Source organism: Syngnathus leptorhynchus, chromosome 14 (genome assembly GCF_054491065.1).
Source record: "Syngnathus leptorhynchus isolate UIUO chromosome 14, UIUO_Slep, whole genome shotgun sequence".
In the NCBI taxonomy this organism is placed as follows: Eukaryota; Metazoa; Chordata; class Actinopteri; order Syngnathiformes; family Syngnathidae; genus Syngnathus; species Syngnathus leptorhynchus.
The window spans coordinates 8,079,508-8,104,995 of record NC_141208.1 but is presented as its reverse complement, the minus strand read 5'-3'; the positions used below and the strand labels follow the sequence as shown (position 1 = coordinate 8,104,995).

General features: G+C 40.3%; 4 protein-coding genes and 14 non-coding genes across 18 annotated transcripts; all 18 read left to right on the top strand.

Moving 5' to 3' along the window:
• Positions 1-308: 308 nt before the first annotated feature.
• On the top strand, positions 309-392 carry trnay-gua (transfer RNA tyrosine (anticodon GUA)). The gene is given in 2 exon segments: positions 309-345; positions 357-392. It is a non-coding gene; the product is annotated as a tRNA-Tyr (tRNA).
• A 99-nt stretch (positions 393-491) lies between these two features.
• On the top strand, positions 492-575 carry trnay-gua (transfer RNA tyrosine (anticodon GUA)). The gene is given in 2 exon segments: positions 492-528; positions 540-575. It is a non-coding gene; the product is annotated as a tRNA-Tyr (tRNA).
• Positions 576-670: 95 nt separating this feature from the next.
• Positions 671-754, top strand: trnay-gua (transfer RNA tyrosine (anticodon GUA)). Its single transcript is given in 2 exon segments — positions 671-707; positions 719-754. It is a non-coding gene; the product is annotated as a tRNA-Tyr (tRNA).
• A 95-nt stretch (positions 755-849) lies between these two features.
• trnay-gua (transfer RNA tyrosine (anticodon GUA)) lies at positions 850-933 on the top strand. Its single transcript is given in 2 exon segments — positions 850-886; positions 898-933. It is a non-coding gene; the product is annotated as a tRNA-Tyr (tRNA).
• A 95-nt stretch (positions 934-1,028) lies between these two features.
• trnay-gua (transfer RNA tyrosine (anticodon GUA)) lies at positions 1,029-1,112 on the top strand. Its single transcript is given in 2 exon segments — positions 1,029-1,065; positions 1,077-1,112. It is a non-coding gene; the product is annotated as a tRNA-Tyr (tRNA).
• Positions 1,113-1,207: 95 nt separating this feature from the next.
• trnay-gua (transfer RNA tyrosine (anticodon GUA)) lies at positions 1,208-1,291 on the top strand. Its single transcript is given in 2 exon segments — positions 1,208-1,244; positions 1,256-1,291. It is a non-coding gene; the product is annotated as a tRNA-Tyr (tRNA).
• Positions 1,292-1,386: 95 nt separating this feature from the next.
• trnay-gua (transfer RNA tyrosine (anticodon GUA)) lies at positions 1,387-1,470 on the top strand. Its single transcript is given in 2 exon segments — positions 1,387-1,423; positions 1,435-1,470. It is a non-coding gene; the product is annotated as a tRNA-Tyr (tRNA).
• A 95-nt stretch (positions 1,471-1,565) lies between these two features.
• On the top strand, positions 1,566-1,649 carry trnay-gua (transfer RNA tyrosine (anticodon GUA)). Its single transcript is given in 2 exon segments — positions 1,566-1,602; positions 1,614-1,649. It is a non-coding gene; the product is annotated as a tRNA-Tyr (tRNA).
• Positions 1,650-1,744: 95 nt separating this feature from the next.
• trnay-gua (transfer RNA tyrosine (anticodon GUA)) lies at positions 1,745-1,828 on the top strand. Its single transcript is given in 2 exon segments — positions 1,745-1,781; positions 1,793-1,828. It is a non-coding gene; the product is annotated as a tRNA-Tyr (tRNA).
• Positions 1,829-1,923: 95 nt separating this feature from the next.
• On the top strand, positions 1,924-2,007 carry trnay-gua (transfer RNA tyrosine (anticodon GUA)). Its single transcript is given in 2 exon segments — positions 1,924-1,960; positions 1,972-2,007. It is a non-coding gene; the product is annotated as a tRNA-Tyr (tRNA).
• Positions 2,008-2,102: 95 nt separating this feature from the next.
• trnay-gua (transfer RNA tyrosine (anticodon GUA)) lies at positions 2,103-2,186 on the top strand. The gene is given in 2 exon segments: positions 2,103-2,139; positions 2,151-2,186. It is a non-coding gene; the product is annotated as a tRNA-Tyr (tRNA).
• A 95-nt stretch (positions 2,187-2,281) lies between these two features.
• On the top strand, positions 2,282-2,365 carry trnay-gua (transfer RNA tyrosine (anticodon GUA)). Its single transcript is given in 2 exon segments — positions 2,282-2,318; positions 2,330-2,365. It is a non-coding gene; the product is annotated as a tRNA-Tyr (tRNA).
• A 94-nt stretch (positions 2,366-2,459) lies between these two features.
• On the top strand, positions 2,460-2,543 carry trnay-gua (transfer RNA tyrosine (anticodon GUA)). Its single transcript is given in 2 exon segments — positions 2,460-2,496; positions 2,508-2,543. It is a non-coding gene; the product is annotated as a tRNA-Tyr (tRNA).
• Positions 2,544-2,641: 98 nt separating this feature from the next.
• Positions 2,642-2,725, top strand: trnay-gua (transfer RNA tyrosine (anticodon GUA)). The gene is given in 2 exon segments: positions 2,642-2,678; positions 2,690-2,725. It is a non-coding gene; the product is annotated as a tRNA-Tyr (tRNA).
• Positions 2,726-2,948: 223 nt separating this feature from the next.
• Positions 2,949-6,350, top strand: coa1 (cytochrome C oxidase assembly factor 1). The gene is made up of 5 exons (XM_085930897.1): positions 2,949-3,228; positions 3,654-3,750; positions 4,321-4,472; positions 5,152-5,228; positions 5,558-6,350. Exons 1-5 carry the CDS (start codon positions 3,217-3,219, stop codon positions 5,661-5,663), a joined length of 444 nt encoding a protein of 147 aa, XP_085787023.1. The 5' UTR covers positions 2,949-3,216; the 3' UTR covers positions 5,664-6,350.
• Positions 6,351-6,562: 212 nt separating this feature from the next.
• LOC147046393 (C-C chemokine receptor type 3-like) lies at positions 6,563-9,820 on the top strand. The gene is made up of 2 exons (XM_085930896.1): positions 6,563-7,092; positions 8,431-9,820. The coding sequence occupies exons 1-2, from the start codon at positions 7,077-7,079 to the stop codon at positions 9,522-9,524; spliced, it is 1,110 nt and encodes a 369-aa protein (XP_085787022.1). The 5' UTR covers positions 6,563-7,076; the 3' UTR covers positions 9,525-9,820.
• A 1,426-nt stretch (positions 9,821-11,246) lies between these two features.
• LOC147046392 (C-C chemokine receptor type 3-like) lies at positions 11,247-13,958 on the top strand. The gene is made up of 2 exons (XM_085929645.1): positions 11,247-11,306; positions 12,385-13,958. Exons 1-2 carry the CDS (start codon positions 11,282-11,284, stop codon positions 13,458-13,460), a joined length of 1,101 nt encoding a protein of 366 aa, XP_085785771.1. The 5' UTR covers positions 11,247-11,281; the 3' UTR covers positions 13,461-13,958.
• A 722-nt stretch (positions 13,959-14,680) lies between these two features.
• On the top strand, positions 14,681-25,187 carry cntnap2b (contactin associated protein 2b). The gene is made up of 26 exons (XM_085929644.1): positions 14,681-14,765; positions 14,865-15,065; positions 16,752-16,862; positions 17,168-17,361; positions 17,434-17,581; positions 17,842-18,045; positions 18,146-18,330; positions 18,426-18,569; positions 18,802-19,060; positions 19,149-19,298; positions 19,418-19,580; positions 19,678-19,784; positions 19,884-20,003; positions 20,706-20,821; positions 20,944-21,028; positions 21,272-21,428; positions 21,515-21,642; positions 21,736-21,906; positions 22,222-22,440; positions 22,559-22,795; positions 22,869-23,102; positions 23,192-23,325; positions 23,420-23,513; positions 23,609-23,836; positions 23,916-23,990; positions 24,086-25,187. The coding sequence occupies exons 2-26, from the start codon at positions 14,987-14,989 to the stop codon at positions 24,283-24,285; spliced, it is 3,942 nt and encodes a 1,313-aa protein (XP_085785770.1). The 5' UTR covers positions 14,681-14,765; positions 14,865-14,986; the 3' UTR covers positions 24,286-25,187.
• The last annotated feature ends 301 nt before the right edge of the window (positions 25,188-25,488 follow it).

Genomic DNA, 25,488 nt, shown 5'->3' with positions numbered 1-25,488 from the left:
AATTGTTTTAGTCACATTTAAATATCACATTATCAACGGAAAGAGAAACGAGTTAATCTACAATACTAGGCAAATATGTATTAGAAACAGACGTTATCTCAGTTTCCAGCTTTACATTGGCGATATGATGAAAGTGTGTTCCTCTGTGGGGTTTTTTTTTCAAGTTCTACAAGCTTATCTAAAAAAGAAAGAAAATTCTGGTCCTGGCGTGTTCAATTTTGGCACGCCCACAACCACTTGCTGATGTAATGCTGAAAAGTTCGTCAGTTTGTTAGAATTGCATTCCTTTATCTGGGAGATACCTGCACCCTTCGATAGCTCAGTTGGTAGAGCGGAGGACTGTAGAACTCGTTGTCATCCTTAGGTCGCTGGTTCAAATCCGGCTCGAAGGAGTAATTTTTTTTTCTTCTGAGTCTGCATACTGAACTATTGACCTACCCGTTTGGGAGTATGTTGCATTTGTCCGTTCATATAGACACAGTTAATTGTCTCCTTCGATAGCTCAGTTGGTAGAGCGGAGGACTGTAGGAAATGTTGAAATCCTTAGGTCGCTGGTTCAAATCCGGCTCGAAGGAGTACTTTTCTTTCTCAGAGTGCATACTGAACTATTGACCTACCCGTTTGGGAGTATGTTGCATTTGTCTGTTCATATAGACGTAGTTAATTGTCTCCTTCGATAGCTCAGTTGGTAGAGCGGAGGACTGTAGGAAATGTTGAAATCCTTAGGTCGCTGGTTCAAATCCGGCTCGAAGGAGTACTTTTCTTTCTCAGAGTGCATACTGAACTATTGACCTACCCGTTTGGGAGTATGTTGCATTTGTCTGTTCATATAGGCACAGTGAATTGTGTCCTTCGATAGCTCAGTTGGTAGAGCGGAGGACTGTAGGAAATGTTGAAATCCCTAGGTCGCTGGTTCAAATCCGGCCGGAAGGAGTACTTTTCTTTCTCAGAGTGCATACTGAGCTATTGACCTACCCGTTTGGGAGTATGTTGCATTTGTCTGTTCATATAGACACAGTTAATTGTCTCCTTCGATAGCTCAGTTGGTAGAGCGGAGGACTGTAGGAATTGTTGAAATCCTTAGGTCGCTGGTTCAAATCCGGCTCGAAGGAGTACTTTTCTTTCTCAGAGTGCATACTGAACTATTGACCTACCCGTTTGGGAGTATGTTGCATTTGTCTGTTCATATAGACACTGATAATTGTGTCCTTCGATAGCTCAGTTGGTAGAGCGGAGGACTGTAGGAAATGTTGAAATCCTTAGGTCGCTGGTTCAAATCCGGCTTGAAGGAGTACTTTTCTTTCTCAGAGTGCATACTGAACTATTGACCTACCCGTTTGGGAGTATGTTGCATTTGTCTTTTCATATAGACACAGTTAATTGTCTCCTTCGATAGCTCAGTTGGTAGAGCGGAGGACTGTAGGAAATGTTGAAATCCTTAGGTCGCTGGTTCAAATCCGGCTCGAAGGAGTACTTTTCTTTCTCAGAGTGCATACTGAACTATTGACCTACCCGTTTGGGAGTATGTTGCATTTGTCTGTTCATATAGACACTGTTAATTGTGTCCTTCGATAGCTCAGTTGGTAGAGCGGAGGACTGTAGGAAATGTTGAAATCCTTAGGTCGCTGGTTCAAATCTGGCTCGAAGGAGTACTTTTCTTTCTCAGAGTGCATACTGAACTATTGACCAACCCGTTTGGGAGTATGTTTCATTTGTCAGTTTATATAGACACTATTAATTGTCTCCTTCGATAGCTCAGTTGGTAGAGCGGAGGACTGTAGGAAATGTTGAAATCCTTAGGTCGCTGGTTCAAATCCGGCTCGAAGGAGTACTTTTCTTTCTCAGAGTGCATACTGAACTATTGACCTACCCGTTTGGGAGTATGTTGCATTTGTCTGTTCATATAGACACAATTAGTTGTCTCCTTCGATAGCTCAGTTGGTAGAGCGGAGGACTGTAGGAAATGTTGAAATCCTTAGGTCACTGGTTCGAATCCGGCTCGAAGGAGTACTTTACTTTCTCAGAGTGCATACTGAACTATTGACCTACGCGTTTGGGAGTATGTTGCATTTGTCTGTTCATATAGACACGATAAATTGTTTCCTTCGATAGCTCAGTTGGTAGAGCGGAGGACTGTAGGAAATGTTGAAATCCTTAGGTCGCTAGTTCAAATCCGGCTCGAAGGGGTACTTTTCTTTCTCAGAGTGCATACTGAACTATTGACCTACCCGTTTGGGAGTATGTTGCATTTGTCTGTTCATATAGACACGGTTAATTGTGTCCTTCGATAGCTCAGTTGGTAGAGCGGAGGACTGTAGGAAACGTTGAAATCCTTAGGTCGCTGGTTCAAATCCGGCTCGAAGGAGTACTTTTCTTTCTCAGAGTGCATACTGAACTATTGTGACCAACCCTTTTGGGAGTTTGAGTTTCTCTGTTCATGTCGCTTAAACCGACTGTGTCCTTCGATAGCTCAGTTGGTAGAGCGGAGGACTGTAGGCAAAGTTGAAATCCTTAGGTCGCTGGTTCAAATCCGGCTCGAAGGAGTCACATTTACTTCTCAGAGTGCATACTGAACTATTGTGATCAACCCTTTTGGGAGTTTGTTGAATTTCTCTGTTCATGTCGCTTAAACTAACTGTGTCCTTCGATAGCTCAGTTGGTAGAGCGGAGGACTGTAGGAAATGTTGAAATCCTTAGGTCGCTGGTTCAAATCCGGCTCGAAGGAGTACTTTTCTTTCTCAGAGTGCAGACTGAACTATTGTGACCAACCCGTTTGGGACTTTGTTGAATTTCCCTGTTCATGTAGCTTAAACTAACTGCGTCCTTCGATAGCTCAGTTGGTAGGGTGAACTCAGTACAGTAGTGTTGCTGACTAACAGTACCCGCCTTCCTGAACCTGACAGGCACATTGCGGGGAAAAATGGAGCGCACCGAAAATGACGTTTACGGAAGTTAGGACCATAGGGTTGTCCCACGGCGTCCTTATGCGTCTTCATCATCATCATCATAGCTTGTCACGCCAAACAGCCAACCATTGTAGGGTGTTCTAATTCACATTCTCCATGGTCAGGGCGCCCTCTCCACCATATTATTAGTGAGCCGAGGGTTTATCCTTTTACCACCCAGAAGATCGCAATTGGTTGGACTGTTTTGGCGTGTCTCCTTACGGATGACGAGAATGTTCCCAACTTGACCCCTCCTTACTGCGTGAAACTGATGAATGAAGAGGTAAACATGCTAAATAAAGTTTAGTTACGCTGCGAATCAGTAAGCCAAAATAAGGATATCTCTAAGTAATGATTGTGATTTTAGATTCATTTTAACCTTTGTCAATTAATCACTGACAGTCGAGTCGTTAATGTAATTTCTCACTCAGTGAACGTGTCATTGAGGGACTGGCGACCTGTATCAAAGGTCAAATCCAGTATCTGGTTCTGGTTACAACAGGCGTCTGTTTCTTTCTGAGTCTTGTCCACAATTGACAGGAGTCCAATTTCATCATATTGCTGGTACAGTCAGTTAATGAATAGAGAACACCTGGTTGAGAAATCCATATTTTGACAGTGACTTGCAGTGACATTGCACAAATGCATCATTGCACCTCAGAGAAGAGTCCCATGTATTTCCCTTTTTTTTTTTTTTTCTTTACACAGAAGATGAGGATTTCCACCAACAAACTGCAACAGCTCACAATATTCACCACCTTACTGACAGGAGGAGGGATTGGCACCATGTACTACCTGATGCAGAGTGAGTATAAAACTGTATTAGGGGGTGAAGCGGTTTAGGTCATTAACTAGGGATGGGAATCTTTACGATCAAAGCGATAAGATACATATCTCGATACACTGCCAACGATTCGATGCATTCACGATTCATGGAATTGCCAATGATAAGATGCGATACGATTCTCCCATCTCCTGCGATACGGTGGGATCCAGTACGATTTAATTTTGAAACAATGCGATCCAGTGCGATAGGATACGATGCAACTGCATCTTACAGGTCGTATCGATTTTCCGATGCATATCGGTGAATCTTCCCAACCGTATCATGAACGTTATTCCGTTTGATTGTTTTTATTTTGTACTCTATACAGATAAGAAATTGTTCTTTTTTTTTTTTTAATGAAAAAAAAAATTCCAGTACACAACTTATAGATGCAGAATTTTCATTGAAAGCTCACTAATTTATTTTGAGTCTCTGACAAAAAAAATAAAAAATAAATCAAAAGCGACACTTCAGTTTTTTGGAAGTAGTAAAAATGTGACAATATTTTGTTTTAAAGGATAAACCTGATTTGTTTTTGTATCATATTAGAGAAATTTGCTGAGTCAGACTACCACAAATTGCCTCTGCAGAAGTTGGAAGCATGTACGTCAGCCATGAAGAGTTTGGGCGCTCCACCATTAAAAATTCACAACATCCATCTGACTGACAGACACAATCGAGTAGACCACCAAACAGCACAGGTACTGTATTTAGAAAGGCGCATGGTCATGATTTTTTTATTTACATACCATGCTCAACATAAATGAGTGCATCCTTGTTGCCTTTTTAACCATTTCTCAGGAAATGTTCAAAATGTGTTGGTTAGAGTTAGACAATGTACCCCCGCCTCCCCCAGGCAAACTTCTGCTGGAAGTGGGAGTTCTGCCATACGTTCCCAGAGGGGCGGAGGTGTCAACTGATGGTATGTTGGCACCGATGGTGGGGGAAGATCCCAGTCTGACCTTCAAACATATTGTGAGGGTTCATAATATACATATTGACATCTTCCTCCACCATCGGTGCCATCACACCATCAGTTGACACCTCCGCCCCTCTTTTCACCTCAATGTCCAAAACATACAGCTGCAAATTTGACGATTACAAAGCCGATCATCAAACTACGTCCTAGGATGTCTTAGTGTAAAGTGCACATATGGACACTCTTATTTTTGAACAGGGTGTTCATTGTGTCCAATCCGATGAGCCCAGTCCAGTAACAGAACACCACTCGGGTTCTGATTTCCTCCCAATCATGCCCTTTCTAGGTCACATTGTCATTGCCCACATGAGCAGTGAAGTCACCCAGCAAAGTTCATTTGAGGAATTATACATTTGTGTTGAGCTCTGTATGTATTCATTCGAGCTTCTATGGTTTTGCAGATAAAGATCCCTGTCACTGGGTCAAAAACTGGGGGCTATTTATATACATCTTCCATCAGAGATCCAATCACCAACAGGTATGTACATCCTATTCCCTCAGTCAAAATACTTTTATGCTCCAGAAAGGACCCACTGATTAATTAGAAAGTTGGAAAATTGCCATTAGACAATTAGCAGTAAACAAGTCTACTGCTGCTTTAACAGCAATTTTAATAAATGTTCTAAAAAATCTTTGGAGACAAAATATTAGACCGGCAGAAATATACTAATTTGGACTTGATGTCATGATGTTGTATTTCTATTGTTGCAGTATATGTATAGAGCCAAAATCATAAAACCCAATACCCTTCATGGACTAAACGTTGGCAAATATTTCAAAACTGGTGTTGCGGTTGTGTTTCTGTAGATGGAGTGTGAAGCTGGCAGTTTTGAGACTCAAAGAAGGTGAGACCATTGACCTCCTGAATCCTCCGTTGGTGGCATCAGAATGGCAGCTTGAGGATACCGACTGATTGCAACTACTGTATTTTCCGGACTATAACGCGCATCGGACTATAAGGCGCACCTTCAATGAATGGCCCATTTTAAAACTTTGTCTTTATATAAGGCGCACTAGACTAAAAGGCGCACGATTAATGCATCATGTATGATTTTTATTTTTATCATTCTCTATTTTGTCTCTTTTATTTCAACTTCAGATGCAATAAATTACTTTATAATCACAAAATAATGATCCATAGTCTAGTTGATTCATGATTCATAGTCTTCAGCGGGCAACTTATGATTGATTTCATGACACAATGCTTCGGGCAAGTTTAAATATAGGAATTTGGTCCATATATAAGGCGCACCGGACTATAAGGCGCGTTGTCGGCTTTTGAGAAAATGTTTAGTTTTTAGGTGCGCCTTATAGTCCGGAAAATACGGTAGTCTTCACAACTTCAAGGTAGAATTAACCCCACACTAGTTGCAGAAAAGCAATTTATGGATTTAAGGTAGACTGCATTTGTAAGGAATTCACAACAAGCTCTGGCTTCTTTTGTTTTACTTAATATTTTGAATTCATTTTACTTCCTCAAGTCAATATTTTGTCTTCAAGACAAAGTGGACAATGTTCTTCTACTTGTCATTTTGAAACAGATTTTAAAGCCCCCAGCAATGTTCAACTGACTCACTTACCACAACTTCCTACTTTTTGAATCATGCACATATCGTTTCATATTTTGCTGCTGTGGCGGCAGCGGGTGTTTCCAGAGGTGTGTGACAACATAGGGAAACCATCTGCTTATTTACTCATGTAAAGCTTAAAGCGCAAATAAAAAGAACAATGATGCTGCTAATGAATGCAACAAATGCAACAAAGCAATGTCAACTCAGTTTGTCAAAGAGAATATCGTTGTTTTGATATCAGGGAATCATATCTTCATCGCGCTCATGACAAAGCTGTGACAATTTTGGCAAAAGTGTGAAAAATATTGCTTACTGCTCTGCCTGTGTGAAAGTTTGTATGAGATATTTCACACTCATACTTTATCAAGTGAGAAGACTGATTTTCTGTAACTGCACTTAAATATTGTATTTCCCATACTGAATGTAGAATTTTATTTCTGTTTTCTTTGCTATCGTTGTACCCTTCATCCTGGTTTCTTTTGCCTTGCATTCATTATTTAGTTGGTTTAATATCCAACCTAAAATACAAAATAAATAACTGACCAAGTGATAAAAAAGCCAGCATCACACCCACTTCAAATAATTGCTGACTGGTCAAGATTATCGCACACACCAAGCACCAGTTTACACACACGTACACGATATCTGTGTGCACATCTACTGGAAGGAAGCCAGCACCCTTACTTTCAGATTCTCGATCTGCAGTCAGAATTGACTGACGTGCTTCTTTGTGGTCTCTGGCCGTTAAGCCTTACATGGAAAGCAGCTTTGGTAAGTAATTAAGTGTGAATTTTCATACATAAATAATCAACCCAGGTTCTTATTCAAATAGAAATTGGGTATAAAATTAACTGCCATTTTTATACCATATGAAATTTTGTAATCAAATGTTAATCTGATTAAAATTTAGGCCATATGATACTGTTTTAAATTGCATCAAATCTTTTTTTGTTGTGTGTTTGTATAAATATGATCAGATGGTATAATTTCTTTGATGTTATTGTGTGCCTATCTTTTTAGGAGAGTAATACTCATTGAGCAACACACTGAGGCAAATGACAAATCGGCACTCTTTACAAATTATGATTTTTTTACTAGATGATATTTCCTCATAATATAATAAATATAGGGAAAAAAATCTCAATTGCAGCTGTTTCATTTCTGGAACAGTTTTATAAAGGACAACAAACTCAAAGGCAATAGAACATTTTGAGTAAGAAAAAGGCTTTTTATGATCGTCTTCAGTTTTAGGTTTGCAATTTATTTGTGTAGGCAAGGCCTTCATAATTGATACAAATGTGATATCATGCATGTGATATCATTGATCAAATCTGCATCCGCTAACATCAACCTTACTGAAATCACAAAGCACCCTAGTTTGTGTTCCAACACAGTAAATGCATAAAAAAATAAAATATCACAATTTGGCAGCAATGTAACATGGCAATGTGTATTCATTTTTAAATGTGACATTTTGATTGCTACACTTATAATAAAATAAGGACATTTATTTAAAACAAATAATTATAGGTTTGTGACTTTATGTATGTCTGCTTAGAAAAATATTCAAGGTTTCTTGCGCTACTGGGAACGGCATTAGCCAAGGTTTGCTGTAAATAAATTGAATAAAATAACGCCTCTGCAATTGATCACGAACATGGCTTTTTTTTTTTTTTAAACCTCTGAGAATGAGTCATTTTTGAGAATAATAGTATTGCACACTGCATCTGTGAAAATCAGGACATTTTACTGCAACACTCAGCAGTTTCTCTTCTCCCTTTGGGGTGAGTAATAGTAGCATAAATGTAAGACACACTTCTCCTAACATGCTGGATTGTTTCCAAATCAAGGCCAAAACTGAAATATTAAGACTGATTGGTCATCTAAGAAGTATATATACATAGTATTTAGAAGTTTATATTCTTGCTTTCAGTTTCAAGTTTGCGTCAATCATTTTAAATTAGGCATAACAGTGGTCTAACCGCATTATGTGCCTTAACTAGCAATGTTTTGACACTTATCAGGGAAAGGGGTTGAGACATATTTTATGAACTGAAAATTTCAGTGGTCAATACACTAATACACTTTGCAAATATCTCTGTGCCTTAGGAAAATCGCCAACCATGGACACGGTTGAAGACCAATATGCCCTCCTCATGGAGCTTCTCAATATGAATGAGACATATGACCCAACCTATGTTGTCAGTGAAAGTGTCAAACTCTGTAGGAAGTCAAATGTCAATGATTTTGGCTCCAAATTTAACCCAGGTTTCTGCTATGTCAATTTCTTCTTGAGTTACCTTGGTAATGGCCTCGTCCTCTACATCATTTACAAGTATGAGAAACTCAACACGGTGACAAACATTTTCCTACTCAATCTGGTTCTCTCCAACATCCTGTTTGCCACCAGTCTCCCATTTTGGGCAACTTATCATCTATCTGAATGGATCTTTGGAAATATTTTATGCAAGTTGGTCAGCAGCGCCTACTTCATCGGTTTCTACAGCTCCATCCTGTTCCTCACACTTATGACATTCGACCGATACATTGCAGTGGTGCATGCTGTAGCTGCTGCTAGGAGCAGAAAGAGAAGCTATGCTTTGATATCCTCTGCAGTTGTTTGGTGTGTCAGTGTTCTAGCTAGTGTGAAAGAACTGATTTTTCAGAACGTGTGGAAGAGTCCTTTCAACGGGCTGGTGTGTGAGGAGTCGGGATACTCTAAAAACACCATGGCATTGTGGCGTCTGGTCTCTTATTATCAACAATTTCTGGTGTTTTTCCTCCTACCTTTGCTGATGGTGACCTACTGCTACATCAGCATCACAGTCCGTATCCTGTCCACTCGAATGAAGGAGAAATGTCGTGCCATCAAGCTTATATTTATCATCATCTTTACTTTCTTCCTTTGCTGGACCCCCTACAATGTCGTCATACTGCTTCTAGCCATACAGAGCTCAGATCCGGATGTCGATTGCGCTTACTCAGACAAGCTGGACTATGCCTTGTTTGTGACCCGTAATGTAGCCTACCTTTATTGTTGTATCAGTCCACTGTTTTACACATTTGTGGGTAAAAAGTTTCAGAGTCACTTTAAAAGGCTGCTTGCGAAGAAAATCCCGTGTCTCAGGAGACACATAAGTCTCAGCAGCCAGAGTACACGAAGCACATCACAGAAGACACCACATTCTGATTATGAGTACTAGAGCATGCTGTAAATAGAAATTTGATGGAAACAATAAGGAATTTCAGAAAAAAAGAGAATTGCTGTTGTAGTTTCTCATTGATTTTTTTTTTTTTAATGATTCAAAATTATTTCTGTATGACTTTTATACCATGTTAAGCATTGTATTATAGTGCTTTCATTTCAGTTGTCCTTAGCTGGACAATCTCATGTATACACGGCATTATCGAAGCAAAATTAGACACTGGATTTGGTTCTGTGTGTGTATGTGCGGGCGTGCATGTGTGTGTTTCCTGTATAAAGTTTTGAGTACTCACAGTCTTGGTTTCTGATAAAAATGAATACAAATTGTAGTACATATATTTTACTATTTTGATTTCTTTCACTGATTCTGTGATTTTTGAGTACATCGCGTGTCAACAGAACATTCCGTTTCCGGGTTATGATTGTGCAATGCACCCCTATAAATGTCACAATTAGATTGGTTTCCCTCAGAGCTATCTGCTTGTCGTATATATTGAGCGGAACCAGAGATTCAAAGGAAATCGTGGTTTGCAAATTTTCACACTTTGGATGTTCTCAGACAGCTACCGTAATTTTCGGACTATAAATCGCTCCGGAGTATAAATCGCATCAGCCATAAAATGCACAATAAAGTGAAAAAAAAACATATAAGTCGCACCGGAGTATAAGTCGCACTTTTGGGGCAAATTTATTTGTCAAAATCCAACACCATAAACAGACATGAACCAGCAACAACAGGCTAAACGATACGGTATGCTAACGTGACATATACACAAACGAGGAGCTGAGAACGGGCCTGACGTAACATTCAGAGTTATTCAAGTAAGTATTATATAAATAACACGTTTATCAAACCATCTGTGTCACTCCAATTCATTAAGTCCGCCGATCGTGCTTTATGTAAACAATGCCGCATATGTGACGCATATGCTGAAGTCGGACCCGTTGTAAATTGCATTTCTAATTATTCCACAGACCAATATAACAATATATAAAGTATATTTCAAATAACTATCATATTAAAACAATATTATCAAACCATCTGTGTCACTCCAAATCATTAAATCCATCGATCAAATTCCTCGTTCTTTATGTCAACAACGCCGCGCGTGCGCTGCAGAGATCTAGTATATAACTATATTGTAGCGTTAACAAAGTACCAGGAAAGACGTGGGTTTATATAACAACAATGTTATCAAACCATTTGTGTCACTCCAAATCATTAAATCGCCCCCCCACCCAAACTATGACAAAAAACGCGACTTATAGTCCGAAAATTACGGTACTTCCAGGATAGGGGGCTAATATAAGTAACACAGCCAGCACACTTTGAGGTTTCCCCCCCCCCCCCATTGTTTGGTTTAAATGGTTGTTTATTATTTGCTCTTTCATAAAAAAACAGGTTCTCAATGGAAAATAAAATGTTTCACAAGTCATTTTTTCTTTTCAGAAGATATTGGACATTATGTACTTCATGTCGGTATGTCCACCCCCACCTTCCCCTAAAAAACAAACAAACAGATGTGCCATGTGATGTGTTTGGGTTCAATTCAAACTCAAGAAAGTTTGCATTATTGGAATATAGTTAAAATATATTTCAACTTATCAACAGTATAATGGGACTTTCCACTTGCACACACTGAGTACCAGTGTACATTACGTCTGCGTGCACATCCTCTATGAGTCCCGGGCCTTCCCACTTTCAAAGTCTTCTTCCACACAGACTTTAGTGCTTCTTTGTGGTCTCTCTCCCGTATGGCTTATAAAGAAAACAGAACTGGTGAGTAAATGAGAGTGGCTTTTCTAGTTAATTTATCAATTTTCTTACATTAAAATGTAACTATTTTTATTGTCACTGTTTTATTGCTTTTTTTTTTTTTTTATCAAACTAAGGTTTAGAGCATACTCAGTATTTAATAGCACATAATACTGTTTTTAATGATAACAAATGTTTTATGTTGTCTGTCTGTTGAAATGTTAGGATATATTTCTTGATGCTTCTGTGCACATTTCTTCTTAGAGGATACACTAAGAATCAATATTGATATTGAGAAAAAGCATTGACTATGATATTTCCTCATTATAAATTACACTTACATCTTTTCTATTTCCGGAACGTAAGGGCAACGTAACAGTTAATACTGTACGTGTGACTTCTAAATAATTTAATTAACCCTAACTTAATTGAGATTGGGTTAATCTCCTAAAGGAAGATGATTAAGAAAATAACTTTTTGGATCGATTCAATCTATCTGTACATAGACACATATATATATATATATATATATATATATATATATATATATATATATATATATATATATATATATATATATATATATATATATATATATATATACATACACATAGCTAGTTTGCAATTTCTAGTTTGTAAATGCAAAGGTGATCATTAACATGTCTTCACTGTTATTGTGAAATAAATCAAATATCAAAATAAAAAGTAGTGTACAAGTCAACAGTAGTATTGCACACCAGATGGGAGTCAGAACAGAATATTGTAACAGTCAGCAGTTTCCGTTCTCTCTTTGGAGTGAGTAACGGAAATGTAAATGCAAGACACTCTGCTCATAACATGCTGGATTATATTGAAATCCGCAACAACACTGAAATATTCAGAAGGATTATTGATGTCCAAAATGGTTTATGGTTTGTTTCAGTTAGAAATTTCCTTAGGTTTGCCTCAGCTGTGGTGTAATCGTTTATATGGCTTTGTAATGTTGCTAGGTCTTTTTGGGATTAAGTTGTTTGGGCCACAATTGTTTTGCATACATTTTCATACATAAAAGTCAAAAAGTGGACAAAAACTAATATACTTTGAAAATATTTCTGTGCCTCAGGACAATCGCTAACTATGGACATCCCTGACATCTGGGACTTACTCGGCAATGTGACCTACAACCCAGGAGATGTTGTCAGTGAAAACGCCCCACTCTGTAGGAAGTCATATGTCAATGATTTTGGCTCCAAAATCAACCCAGCTTTCTGCTATGTCAATTTCTTCCTGAGTTACCTTGGTAATGGCCTCGTCCTCTACATCATTTACAAGTACGAGAAGCTCAACTCGGTGACAAACATTTTCTTGCTCAATCTGGTCCTTTCCAACATCCTGTTTGCCACCAGTCTCCCATTTTGGGCAACTTATCATCTGTCTGAGTGGATTTTTGGAAATATTTTATGCAAGTTGGTCAGCAGCGCCTACTTCATCGGTTTCTACAGCTCCATCCTGTTCCTCACACTTATGACATTCGACCGATACCTTGCAGTGGTGCATGCGGTGGCAGCTGCTAAGAGCAGAAAGAGAAGCTATGCTTTCATTTCTTCTGTAGTGGTTTGGTGCATCAGTATTATAGCCAGTGTGAAAGAACTGATTTTTCAGAACGTGTGGAAGAGTCCTTTCAACGGGCTGGTGTGTGAGGAGTCAGGATACTCTAAAAGCACCATGGCATTGTGGCGTCTGGTCTCTTATTATCAACAATTTCTGGTGTTCTTCCTCCTCCCTTTGTTCATGGTTAGCTACTGCTACATCAGCATCACTGTCCGCATCATGTCCACTCGAATGAGGGACAAATGTCGTACCATCAAGCTTATATTTATTATCATCTTTACCTTCTTCCTCTGCTGGACCCCCTACAATGTCGTCATCCTGCTTCGAGCCATACAGAGCTCCAGTCCGGATGTCGATTGCGCTTACTCAGACAAGCTGGACTATGCGTTGTTTGTGACTCGCAATGTAGCCTACCTTTATTGTTGTATCAGTCCACTGTTTTACACATTTGTGGGTAAAAAGTTTCAGAGTCACTTTAAAAGGCTGCTTGCTAAGAAAATCCCGTGTCTTAGGAGACACATAAGTCTCACCAGCCAGAGTACACGAAGTACATCACAGAAGACACCACATTCTGATTATGAGTACTAGAGAAACATACTGTAACTAGAAATGTTAGGGAAACAATAAATTTAAAGTTGCAAATTAATGTTAAAACAAAATTATGAAACTGTTACCATGAAAAAGTATATTTTATTGATGATGTTGAATTAGTAGGTTGATGATGATGAAGTCTTTGTTATGCTGCACTTTTTGGATAAAGTACAACTTTTGTTGACTTTTATTTATCTTCATAAGTAAAACCTTTGGGGCGGTTTCTCGATAGCTAACAGAATCTTTTGGTGAATCACTGAGTTACATGGAGAAATAGTTTGAACTCGTCATGGTGATATGTTGAAATGACGGGAGTCATTCTTATTCCCAAAAATGTTTTGATGGGAGTTTAATAAAGTGACTCATAGATATTGTACTTAAAATTAATTTAAGGATAATACTGAAGGAATCTGTGCATCAAAAAACAAATGCACCAATAAAAGTTACTTTCAAACATTTATGAATAATTTGTAAACTATTAGGCATTAAATTAAAAAGGGCTGAGGCTTTATGTTGTGTTTTTATTTAGTTTGATTTTATATTATCTTACAAATCTGTATTACTGTGCCACAGTAAATGTCACAACAGCTCACACACAAGCAAGCAAAGGGGCCTGTTGTTTTTGCTTTTTTTCATCTCATGTGACATCCTTGTTAAAACTCACAAACCACAAAAGGTTTACTGAATTGCCAAATATACTCTTGAAAAGGATGAAAATCCAGGGAAAAAAATAAATATCTCTCCTTAATATCACCACGCCATGTTGCAATCCATACAATAACGTTACACCACTGTACTATTTATCAACTGAAGCACTTCAGAATGAATCTTTATCAAATAACCTAAATATATTATGGTCACTAGCGATGCTGATTAATGAATGCATTAATGCTTTAAAAATTATTCCGACATGTTTTATCAGGTTTGGCTATTTCTGACCAGCCAATCAGAGAACAGAAAAAAAAAAGCTGATGTTATTGTGAGCCATCTAACTGTCCTTCTTAGGTAAATTTGAAGTCTGATTCTGAATCTGGTTAAATAACCAAATCCATTGCTCTATATCTAGTATCAAGCTAATGATGCGTGCTTGTTTTTCCCTCAAGGCAAACAGAGGACCCTTCTGTTCCCCCCTCACCTCCTCCTTGATATTTGGGGGGCCCTTTGAATTGCACAGCGTCTGGACCGTACCAAGTGTATTGATGAAACGGGGGGAGGGGGTTGGTTGATCTAGCAGTTGGACAGCTCCCGGCTGTATGACCATGCACCTGGGGTTCGAGGCTCCTCAACACCATCTTTTTCTAGGTGCTCACTCACACCCGCCTTAGTTACTCAAAAAGAGGTTAAAGAACGCGTTCCAAGCTGTATAGCAAGGTCACTTGACTTTTATTTTTCAATCGATAGATAACAGCGACGTATTCGGCTAAGGAAGACCCCGCAGGAGCTGGAAATCAGCAGCAGCATCCCGCAGGGATTCGCTCCATTGTCTCTCGGTTGGGTTTGGATTTTTGGGTCTCCCTGTAAAAATGTCTCATGTGATCAAGTTGTTGTTACCAGTCCTGTGTAGCATCACCATCACCTGCAGAGCTGCGTCCTCAGTTAACCGTAAGTGGGGGCAAACAGACACACTGGTAGCAAAGCTAGCTAATTTGGTGGCTTATTATGAGTCGATGAAGTAACGATAAGAATTTGTGGCCAAACTGCCTGAAAACGATAATGTACCTAACTTTCAGGAATGCACTCACCAGGCAAACATGATACGTATTTGTACAATTACATAACGTTATAAGATCAAATATGAGTTCTGCGTCTATTTGCTGAATTGACGAAGATAAAGCGACAGTGAATCAGGTAATCACCATCTGTGCAGTTCTTCACCCCTGAACATCACAATAGAGATGACGTAAATATAGATCAGAGATGACATAAATATAGATCTGTTGTTATTATTATTACCATTATTATTATTATTATTTTGCCATATCTGCTTTTTTGTTTTGTCCTACACGTAAATGGGCGATTCTTGTATTGTGCTGATCGTGAGAGTCGGGTTTGTCATAGGGTGTCTGTGTGTATGTGTATATATGTTTATATATTAAAAAAATATATATATAAATATATATATATATATATATATATATATATAAGCGGTTCTTTTCTGAACCGCTTTGTCCCCACGGGGGTCGCGGGTGTGCTGGAGCCTATTCCAGCCTTCATCGGGCAACAGGCGGGGGACACCCTGAACTGATTGCCAGCCAATCGCAGGGCACACAGAGACGAACAACCATCCGCACTCGCACTCATACCTTGGGGCAATTTGGAGTGCTGAATCGGCCTACGAAGCATGTTTTTGGGATGTGGGAGGAAACCAGAGTGCCCGGAGAAAACCCACGCGGGCTCGGGGAGAACATGCAAACTCCAGACAGGGAGGGCCGGAGGTGGAATCTAACCCGCACCCTCCTAACTGTGAGGCGGACGTGCTACCCAGTGCTCCACCGAGTCGCCTTAATATATATATATATAGTAATAAATTGATTACATTCGATTTAGGGAGATTACGATTTAATTCGATAAGGTACTGCTTTAGTTTTTGTCAAGTTTATTAATATGCAACATTTATTCTTTCCGAAGCCCTAACTGTCCAAGTTATTGAAATTGAAAGTAATAACAAATCATGAGCAACCTCAAATCATGAGCAAGCTCAAACCGTGTGGTGTACATTTCTCATGAAAGTCTAGTTCATATGTATTACAATACATGAGGATGAAACAATTTTAAAATAAAACGATTTAATTCAGTTTACAAACACAAATCCTTTAACATCATGATCATCAAAACTAAAACTTCTTTTGCACAAATACCTCATCGAACAGAACTGAACGAGAGCAAAAACATATCTCAAAATAACTCGCGCTTGTTATGACGGGAAGTGTTTGAAGTGTTAACCTTATCTTTAGCTCATAGCAGGTCGCTTTATCTCACAATTTGCAGGCATCATTTCTACGTCATAATTCATGTGTCAGACAACAGTCCCTGCATTCTGATTCCAAGCAAGGATTTTAATGTCTTCAAGTGTGCAAGTGTTTGCAGACATGTCTGAGTGTATCTTTGTATTCTTGCGTGTTGTGCACCAAAACAATATGCATAAACAATAAGGGAACTTTTGTTGTTGTATGAAAAGATAAAGAGACAAACAAACCGTGGAGGTTTTCCAAGTTTTAGAATTCTGTATTGGTTGAACACTCATTTTGTAAAAAAAATGGTATTGAAAATATTTTTGTGTCCTTTTAGGAAGGTGTGAGGACAGTTTGGCCACACCTCTACCGTATAGCTCCTTCACCAGCTCATCAGTTTATGCTCGAGATTATGGGGCTGGTTATGCCAAGCTTAATCGGAAACAAGGTATGCAGATTGAATTAGACCTTTTGTGACCATATCCAGTAGAATTTAAACGTATGTACTTCAAGATCATTTAATTGTATCACTCTGAATATTGTTTTATTTGGCTCATGTTTATTTGATAAAATCCTTTTAGAGTTGCCAATGTAGAGCAAAAATGTCAGTCATACTTGTAGCTAAATGCTACAAAGATCATTTTTCAACTGTATGTTATTCTTGGAAATTATGGCTATTGAACAGTTTACATTTTTCCATTTCTTCTGTGCCATTGCTTAACTTGTCCATCTGTTTGATACTTACAAAACCAGGTGCTGGAGGCTGGTCGCCTTCGGACTCAGACCGTTACCGATGGTTACAGGTCGATTTGGGTGCCAGAAAACAGCTTGTTGCCATAGCAACCCAGGGCCGCTACAGTAGCTCCGACTGGACCAGCAAATATCAGCTACTTTATAGTGATACGCAGACAAACTGGAGGCCTTATTTACAGGATGGAAACATCTGGGTAAGGAACCTTCTTAGACTTTACTTTTGAATTTGACCACCAAATCCAAAAGCTGTTTCTGTCTCCATCCAGAACTTTGAGGGCAACACGAACAGCGATGGAGTGATTCATTATCAGCTGCAGCACATCATCCTGGCCCGTTACGTTCGCTTTGTCCCATTGGATAAGAGCAAGGAGGGTCGCGTCGGACTACGTCTGGAACTGTATGGCTGCTCATACTGTGAGTAGTATTCTAGTATTGTTCACCCTTCATTGGGATATACTTCGCATCTAATGCACCATGGAAAATTGATTGCCAACTCTTCTACTCACTTGCGGTCCCAACTTGGAAAGATGCGCTTTGGGATGAAATTATATGTGCCCAGTAGGACGACCCAAATCAATACATGCCAAAAAAGTACTGATGATAGCCAAAGTCAACTCCTAGCAGACTGAGCTGCCTACTGTTGGCCCAATAATGAACCCAATAATGTCTTCTAGGGGCTGATGTGATCGGTTTTGATGGCCATGGAATCCTGTCCTACCGCTTTAGGAGTAAAAAGATGAAGATTTTGAAGGATGTCATTGCTCTGAAGTTCAGAACCACAGCTCGAGATGGAGTGTTGCTCCACGGGGAGGGACAACAAGGAGACTATCTTTCTCTGGAGCTTCGAAGGGCAAGACTTCAGCTCAGTATGAACCTTGGTAGGTTTCCTAACATTAAGCGGACCGTAACAGCGCTGCCCTGTTAATCTTTTCCTTTTCAGCTGCCAAAGTTTAACCGTCAACATTCTTCCGCTCTCAGGCAGTAACCAGTACGGCTCTATCCAAGGCCACACATCCGTGACCAGTGGGAGCTTACTTGACGACGACCACTGGCACTCAGTTGTCATCGAGCGATACAGAAGGAATGTCAACTTTACTTTGGATCACCATGTTCATCACTTCCGGACCAATGGAGAGTTTGCTCATCTCGATCTTGACTATGAGGTAAAGCACCACTGCCCTGTGTCCCCCCTTAATTATTCCCCAAACAGACACATTTAAATGAATGCATGTTATGAATTGAAATGTTTTCCTTCCAGATTAGCTTCGGGGGCCTACCTCTATCAGCAAAATCAAGCTCGGGAGGTCGAGACAATTTTGTGGGCTGCATGGAGGGGATTACCTACAATGGCGACAACATTACGCACTTGGTCCGCAGGGGGAAAGTGGACACATCCAGCTTTGTAAGACAATTCTCCCTTCTTAGATGTGCTCATTCGGGTTTTGGAAAGCTACGTGCTACTCCAGTGCATGACTTCTGTATATTTAGTGTGCAACAAAAATCAAACTAAACTCCATACATAGACTCAGCAGTGTTGGCCAAGATAGTTTTGGAACAATGATTTTTATGTTACTACATTCACCCTACTTTTCTCTTGTCTCTCTCTTCCACCTTCCCTTTCTCCCCCACCATAGCGCAACTTAACGTTTTCCTGTGCTGAATCCAACACCTTCCCTGTCTTCTTCAACTCCACATCCTTTCTGCTCCTGGCTGGTCAGACTGACAGTGACACGCTGTCTGTCAGTCTGTCTTTCAGGACATGGAATCCAAACGGACTGCTGATGTTCACCGCACTGGCCGACGGCTGGGTGGAGGTGGGACTGACCGAGGGCAAGATTGTCGTATATATGAACGTGACACAAAAAAAGAACACGCATATTGACATTTCATCAGGTGAGCTTCACTCATTTGTCATTGGAGGTTCATGTTGCAATTCTCTACAAATGAGTTTATAAACACGAGACATGTTTGTCGTGTTCAGGCTCCGGCCTGAATGATGGCCAGTGGCACAGTGTCCATCTGAATGCTTTGGAGAACTATGCGATGCTAACAGTAGATGGAGACGAGGCATCCACAGTCAGAACTGCCATTCCGATACAGATCATGACGGGAGGAACATACTACTTTGGAGGTGATGAGACTAAATGGCTTGGGATATTGAATGTGCAACTGACTTTACTGTCAAACCGGGACATGAATTCATCAAATTGAAAGTCGTGAATTTTGACCTCCTTATTTATTGTTTTCAAGGTTACTTCCCACAAACAACCACTCACACACATCAGCGCCCCTTTCAGGGCTGCATGCAATTGATCCACATCGATGACCATCTAGCTGACCTCAAGGCTGTGGAACAAGGACTCATTGGAACCTTTGAAAATGTCAGCCTGGATATGTGCGCCATCATTGACAGGTTCACAACTGTCGACCAAAAGAATCGTTGTTTGGATTAGTTCGAGGCCGCCGTGTCTATTTCATTGCTCACCTACGTACCTGTCGTGTCATTTTAGATGCGTCCCCAACCACTGTGAGCACGGATCCCGTTGTTCTCAAACATGGGATACATTCAGCTGCAACTGTAGTGGCACTGGATACGCCGGGGCTACTTGCCATACCTGTACGAGCACACAAACGCAATCGATTACATGATCACATTTTTTTTTTTTAAATAGTTTTTTGGGGCTGATCAGTTCTGTGCTGTTTGTCTCCCTTGCAGCCAAATTTCAGCAGTCCTGTGAAGACTATAAGCACCAAGGTAGAGACTCTGGGAGTTACTGGATTGACCCTGATGGCAGTGGTGCTATAGAGCCTTTCAGAGTTATGTGTGACATGACAGGTGAGCAAAATATGATTTGTCCGCTTCTGATCATTTCATATAATAAAAGCAATTTTAATACAGAATCAAGAAAAAGACAGGACATGTAAATTCAAAGTGACCTTTCTAAATTATGATTTGATTGATTCTGACGGGACAAAATTCAAAACAAGCTTAATGACCATATCACAGCCTCACAATGGCATTTGAGTCTGAACTTTGACTTGGCCACTCCGAAACTTTCCTTTTCATATTTTTCTTCTATTATTAATTTGAGGGTGCGGGTTGGATTCCACCTCCGGCCCTCCCTGTGTGGAGTTTGCATGTTCTCCCCGTGTCCGCGTGGGTTTTCTCCGGGCACTCCGGTTTCCTCCCACATCCCAAAAACATGCTTGGTAGGTCGATTGAAGACTCTAAATTGTCCCTAGGTATGAGTGCGAGTGCGGATGATCGTCCGTCTCTGTGTGCCCTGCGATTGGCTGGCAACCGGTTCAGCGTGTCCCCCGCCTACTGCCCGATGCCGGCTGGGATAGGCTCAGAAAATGGATGGATGGATATCATATATTTCGAATAATATCAATATTATTTATTTATATGATTTATTAATTATGTTTCTTTTTTTGGCATTCAGAGGTGGACTTGCTAGGATATTTGGGGTTTTTCTAACTTTCCTTATCTGCTATTTACCGTTCACTGACTAATGTGTGAACTTGTGATTTACAGAAGAAAAAGTTTGGACCGTAGTGAAGAACAACCTTGCACCTCAGACATCAGTCATGACTGCTAATCCAGAGGAGAAGGCAGTACTGCAGATCACATACAATGTAACAGATGAGCAGGTACACCATATATTTTATGCTTGGCAAAATGAACTTCTTGGAATTTGTGAATAAACTACAATGAAAAGTCAAACTGAACTGCTAAATAGAATATAAAATCGAGGGCGCACATTTTCTTTTAGTTGTTTTCAGTCACCAGCAGTGCGGAAAAGTGCGAACAATATCTTGCCTATGCCTGCAGAATGTCCCGTCTACTCAACACTCCAGGTAAAATATCATAACAAATATTCATCTGTATCAACAATTTCGAATAAAACATACATCATTTTACTATATAATCAACGTGATACAAAAGGGCTTCAAACTTTGTATTATCAGTTTAAAGACTTTGTTGCTTTTCTACAGAATCCTTCATAAATAATAATGCAATAATACACGACACGTAGAGTATTATATATAAATGTAAATATGATCTGATATGAATGACTAAATATTTATTTGAACTTCCAGGCAATGAACCGTTTACCTGGTGGTTAGGACGAGCCAATGAGAGACATTTTTATTGGGGAGGTTCGGGTCCAGGGATACAGAAGTGTGCATGTGGAATTGAGCACAACTGCACTAACCCCAAATACGTTTGCAACTGTGACGCCGATCAGCGCTCTTGGTGAGTGGACAATCTTTCTTATCTTTCTTTCTCTCTCTCAGTTACGTTTGTAATCTGGAGTCTGTGTGTTTTGTTTGCGTCCGCAGGAAAGAAGATGCGGGCCTGTTGGTGTATAAGGACCACTTGCCAGTCCGGCAGGTTGTGGTTGGTGATACAGGAAGAGCCGGATCTGAGGCTAAGCTGACAGTGGGGCCGCTCAGATGTCAGGGGGACCGTGAGTTTCATATTCAGCAGATAATCAAATGTGTTTCTTTGAAATAGAATCACAACAAAATAATATCTACGTCTGCTCTTACTGCCTTTAAAGGAAAATACTGGAATGCCGCGTCCTTCACAAGTCCAGCTTCCTTCCTCCACTTCTCTTCCATCAGAGGAGAAACCAGCACTGACATCTCCTTTTACTTTAAGACTTCCTCCAGCCATGGGGTCTTCCTTGATAACTCCGGAACATCGGATTTCCTTCACATTGAACTAAGAGGTACAGTATGTCCTTTAATGTGCAGACTCTGTTGAATGTTTGTTCGAGTTGAGCTCTTACTGATTTTATTCCCCCGATAGTCATACATGCAATCACTTGATGACTAATAGTTAGCATCTTTGCCTCTTAGTCAAATGGTTCAGTCCAAAAACACTCATTTTAGGTGAATGGAATCACTTCTCTATATTCGGAGTCATATATTCTGATCAACTGGGAAAGACTCAACAGCAGAACCAATTTTTTTGCCTCTCCAATGTCTGAAGTCAAATATTGCATAACCTGAGCTAAATGAATGATGTCATCCTGGTGTTTCAGGAGCCTCCTGGGTGTCTTTCTCCTTCGATGTGGGCAGTGAACGAATGGAGATTCTTGTGCACTCTGCGGTACCTTTAAACGACGGCCAATGGCATCGCGTGGAGGCCGAGAAGAACATCAAGGAGGCGGTGCTGCAGCTTGACGGACAGCACCGAGAGATCCGACTCACCGCTCCGCAGGGGCACACAAAACTGGAGTTCTACAACGACCTTTACCTTGGTAAGAAACAAATGAGGTGTGAAAAAAGTTAACGTCATCTTTTCATTGGTCTTTTGAAACTGTCTTCCTTTATTACGCTTGTTTTGAGTACATCTAATTTTTTGGAGTTTCTTCCCAGGTGCCTCAGGAGGTCAGAGGGGATTCCTAGGCTGCATGCGAGCTCTGAAGATAAATGGATTGACCTATGACTTGGAGGAAAAGGCTAAGGTGACTTCAGGGGTAAATCCAGGCTGCCAGGGTCACTGCAGCAACTACGGGATGCACTGCAAGAATGGAGGGAAGTGCGTGGAGCAGTACAACAGATACTCTTGTGACTGCTCGCTCACAGCATTCGATGGACCTTTCTGTACCGAGGGTAAGTCCCACACTAGCTGGAGTCCCGCAGGTGACATCACATCGAGACACACCTTCTCTTTCATCTGCGGTAGACGTGGGCGCCTACTTTGAAACCGGAACCCTGGTACGCTACGACTTCCTGCCCGAGGCATCCTACTTTGTGGTCCAGGAGGGAAAAAGCTTTTCGGACGTCGCCGCTCCTGTTGAGGCCAACCTGACTCAGGAGGAGCTTGTTTTCAGCTTCAGCACTTCCAGTGCTCCAAGCATCCTGGTCTACATCAGTTCCAGGACACAGGACTACCTAGCTGTGGTGCTCAGGGTTAATGGTGAGCTTCTAAGTTCCATCCTCTGGATGTTGTAAAAAATGCTGTCACAATGTTGCAATCATTTTGTTCCAATGAACTGTTTTTTTTAGGAACTCTCCAGATCCGCTACAGATTAGGAGGGCTGAACGAACCTTTCACTATCGATATTGACCATCGTAACATGGCCAACGGGCAGCCTCACACTGTCAACATAAGCAGACACTTTCGAGAGATACGATTACAGGTATGAAGATAACTGACATTTTTTTTTTTTGGGTTGGCCAAACACACATTTTATTGCTACCGTGCTTTCTCTGTTTACTTTGCATATTTTCCAGGTGGACCATTACCCAGTGTCCACTCACATATTACCCGAGGCCTCGGATACAGAATTCAACTTGATCAAAAGTTTGTTTCTTGGAAAGGTTTTTGGTAAGTGCAATCTTGCGGTGTTTGCTTACACTAGTGTTTCAAAATGGTTTTTTTTGTTTTTTTTTGACGGGGGCTCGTTTGTGCCGTGCTTGCAGAAACAGGACAAATTGACCCCATCTTAATTGAGCGCTACAACACGCCGGGCTTTGTGGGCTGCTTGTCAAGAGTTCAACTGAACAGCGTGGCCCCACTCAAAGCCGCCCTGCGCTCTGGCCAGGCGGCACCTGTCAGCACCCACGGGATTCTGGTTCCGTCCAATTGTGGAGCCTCCCCACTGACCATCTCCCCCTTGGCAGCAAATGACCCCTGGCACGTCGAAACCGGTAGGGTAAAATACCTGTGCATGAAACACTCACCAGAAGAATGTCAGGTTCAACATTTCTGTGTTGACTTCACTCGCAGGCGGAGCCGTTTTCCCTTTCAGTGAGGAATCGTCCAGCAGTAACGGTGTCAATCGCAACTCTGCAGTCATTGGAGGTAAATAATAAAACAGAACAGCAAAACTATGAAGAGCTGTGTGTTTTGGCAAGAGTCATCATGATCATTTTCTCTCCCATTTATTGTACTCCCAGGCATCATCGCCATGGTCATCTTTGCAGTTTTGTGCATCATGGTGTTTGTCATCCGACACATGTTCCAACACAAAGGCTCCTACCATACCAACGAGGCTAAAGGCGCCGAGTCAGCGGACTGCGCCGACGCGGCTATCATCGTCAACGATCCCGCTTTCACCGAAACTATCGACGAGAGCAAGAAGGAATGGTTCATCTGAGACCCCCTCATCCACCTACTCAGCAACCACAAGAAAAATAGACTCAAGACCGTAGGATGTACTGTATGGTAGTTTTAAGCATAGCGAGAAATAGTGGAACTCGGACGGCTTGTTTGAAGGTGTTTGTATGAACACTTTATGGACAAAGGGACATCAGCACATTCTGTCAGATGGTAGAACATGTGTGAGAATGGTGGGCAGTTTATTTTAATGATCTAAAGACAACTGTTGGACACAGAATGGCATAAACGGACGTGTGATTGATGAGACGTGTCGCTTAATTTATTCATATTTAAGTTGTATTTTATTTATTTGCCTTCTCGCAATAACAATTACGGAAAGATGGCAGCGGAGACAGAAATCATGTACAGAAAGTTGCTGCTTTGTGCCAACTAATATTACTGCACATCACTAGCTATGATAATTTGTCATAATCCTGTTTTATTTTATATGTAAGAATGAAATTTCAGCACGCATGTATAAAAGAAAAGTGATGTTTTTTTTATTTATTTTGTGCCTGCACAACTTCAAGTGTCTCTTAAATGAATAAACTGCACTGATTTTTTTTCTTTTTTTTTTGCTGCCAAAACCAGATGCGGGCATCACTCGAATCCCATCACTTAAAACTTTAATTTAATATAATAGGAAAAATGTAGTTAAACGATTAGTGAATTAAATTAGTGAAACAGTTTAGCCATTGAGAATAGCTGCATTCCACTGGACTGGACTTTTAAAGGTAAATTCCATTTAAAAACCCTTTTACTTTTCATGTCTGGTTAAGAATGTTGCTTTCATTAACTATGGCTTACTCACACACTGACATTTGATTGTATCCCATTTCTTTGCATTGCAATGTAATGGCATGACATTTCTTCTTGTTTGATGGAAAAAAAAAAAAAACCTTTGCCTGATTCTTTTTAGAATGTCCTTTTATTCCTCTGCACTTTTAACTCCCACAATGCATATTACCATATGACCTTATATGACCCTACAAAAATTATATAAGGGTAACTTTGGTTTAAACAAAGACAGCAGTATTTTATTGCTGTAGTTTAGGAATTTGCTTATCGGGAACACAAAGGTTTGTCTTTGTAAAGGTAATTTAGATAATGGTGTAAAATCCCTGTGTAACAAAATGTGCATTTTATTTAACAAGTATCCTAATTGTATAGTTATAATAGCGTCATATATCTTACTTGCTCT

What these genes read in the sequence shown, in the direction of transcription:
- coa1 (XM_085930897.1), top strand. An exon ending in CATGTACTACCTGATGCAGA is followed by an intron (nt 3,751 to 4,320) that starts GTGAGTATAAAA and finishes GTATCATATTAG; the next exon opens with AGAAATTTGCTGAGTCAGAC. An exon ending in AGAGATCCAATCACCAACAG is followed by an intron (nt 5,229 to 5,557) that starts GTATGTACATCC and finishes GTGTTTCTGTAG; the next exon opens with ATGGAGTGTGAAGCTGGCAG.
- LOC147046392 (XM_085929645.1), top strand. Translation starts at nt 11,282, where the DNA reads ATGGCTTATAAAGAAAACAGAACTG. An exon ending in TTATAAAGAAAACAGAACTG is followed by an intron (nt 11,307 to 12,384) that starts GTGAGTAAATGA and finishes TCTGTGCCTCAG; the next exon opens with GACAATCGCTAACTATGGAC.
- cntnap2b (XM_085929644.1), top strand. Translation starts at nt 14,987, where the DNA reads ATGTCTCATGTGATCAAGTTGTTGTTACCAGTCCTGTGTAGCATCACC. An exon ending in ATCTCGATCTTGACTATGAG is followed by an intron (nt 18,331 to 18,425) that starts GTAAAGCACCAC and finishes TTTTCCTTCCAG; the next exon opens with ATTAGCTTCGGGGGCCTACC. An exon ending in CAACTCTGCAGTCATTGGAG is followed by an intron (nt 23,991 to 24,085) that starts GTAAATAATAAA and finishes TTGTACTCCCAG; the next exon opens with GCATCATCGCCATGGTCATC.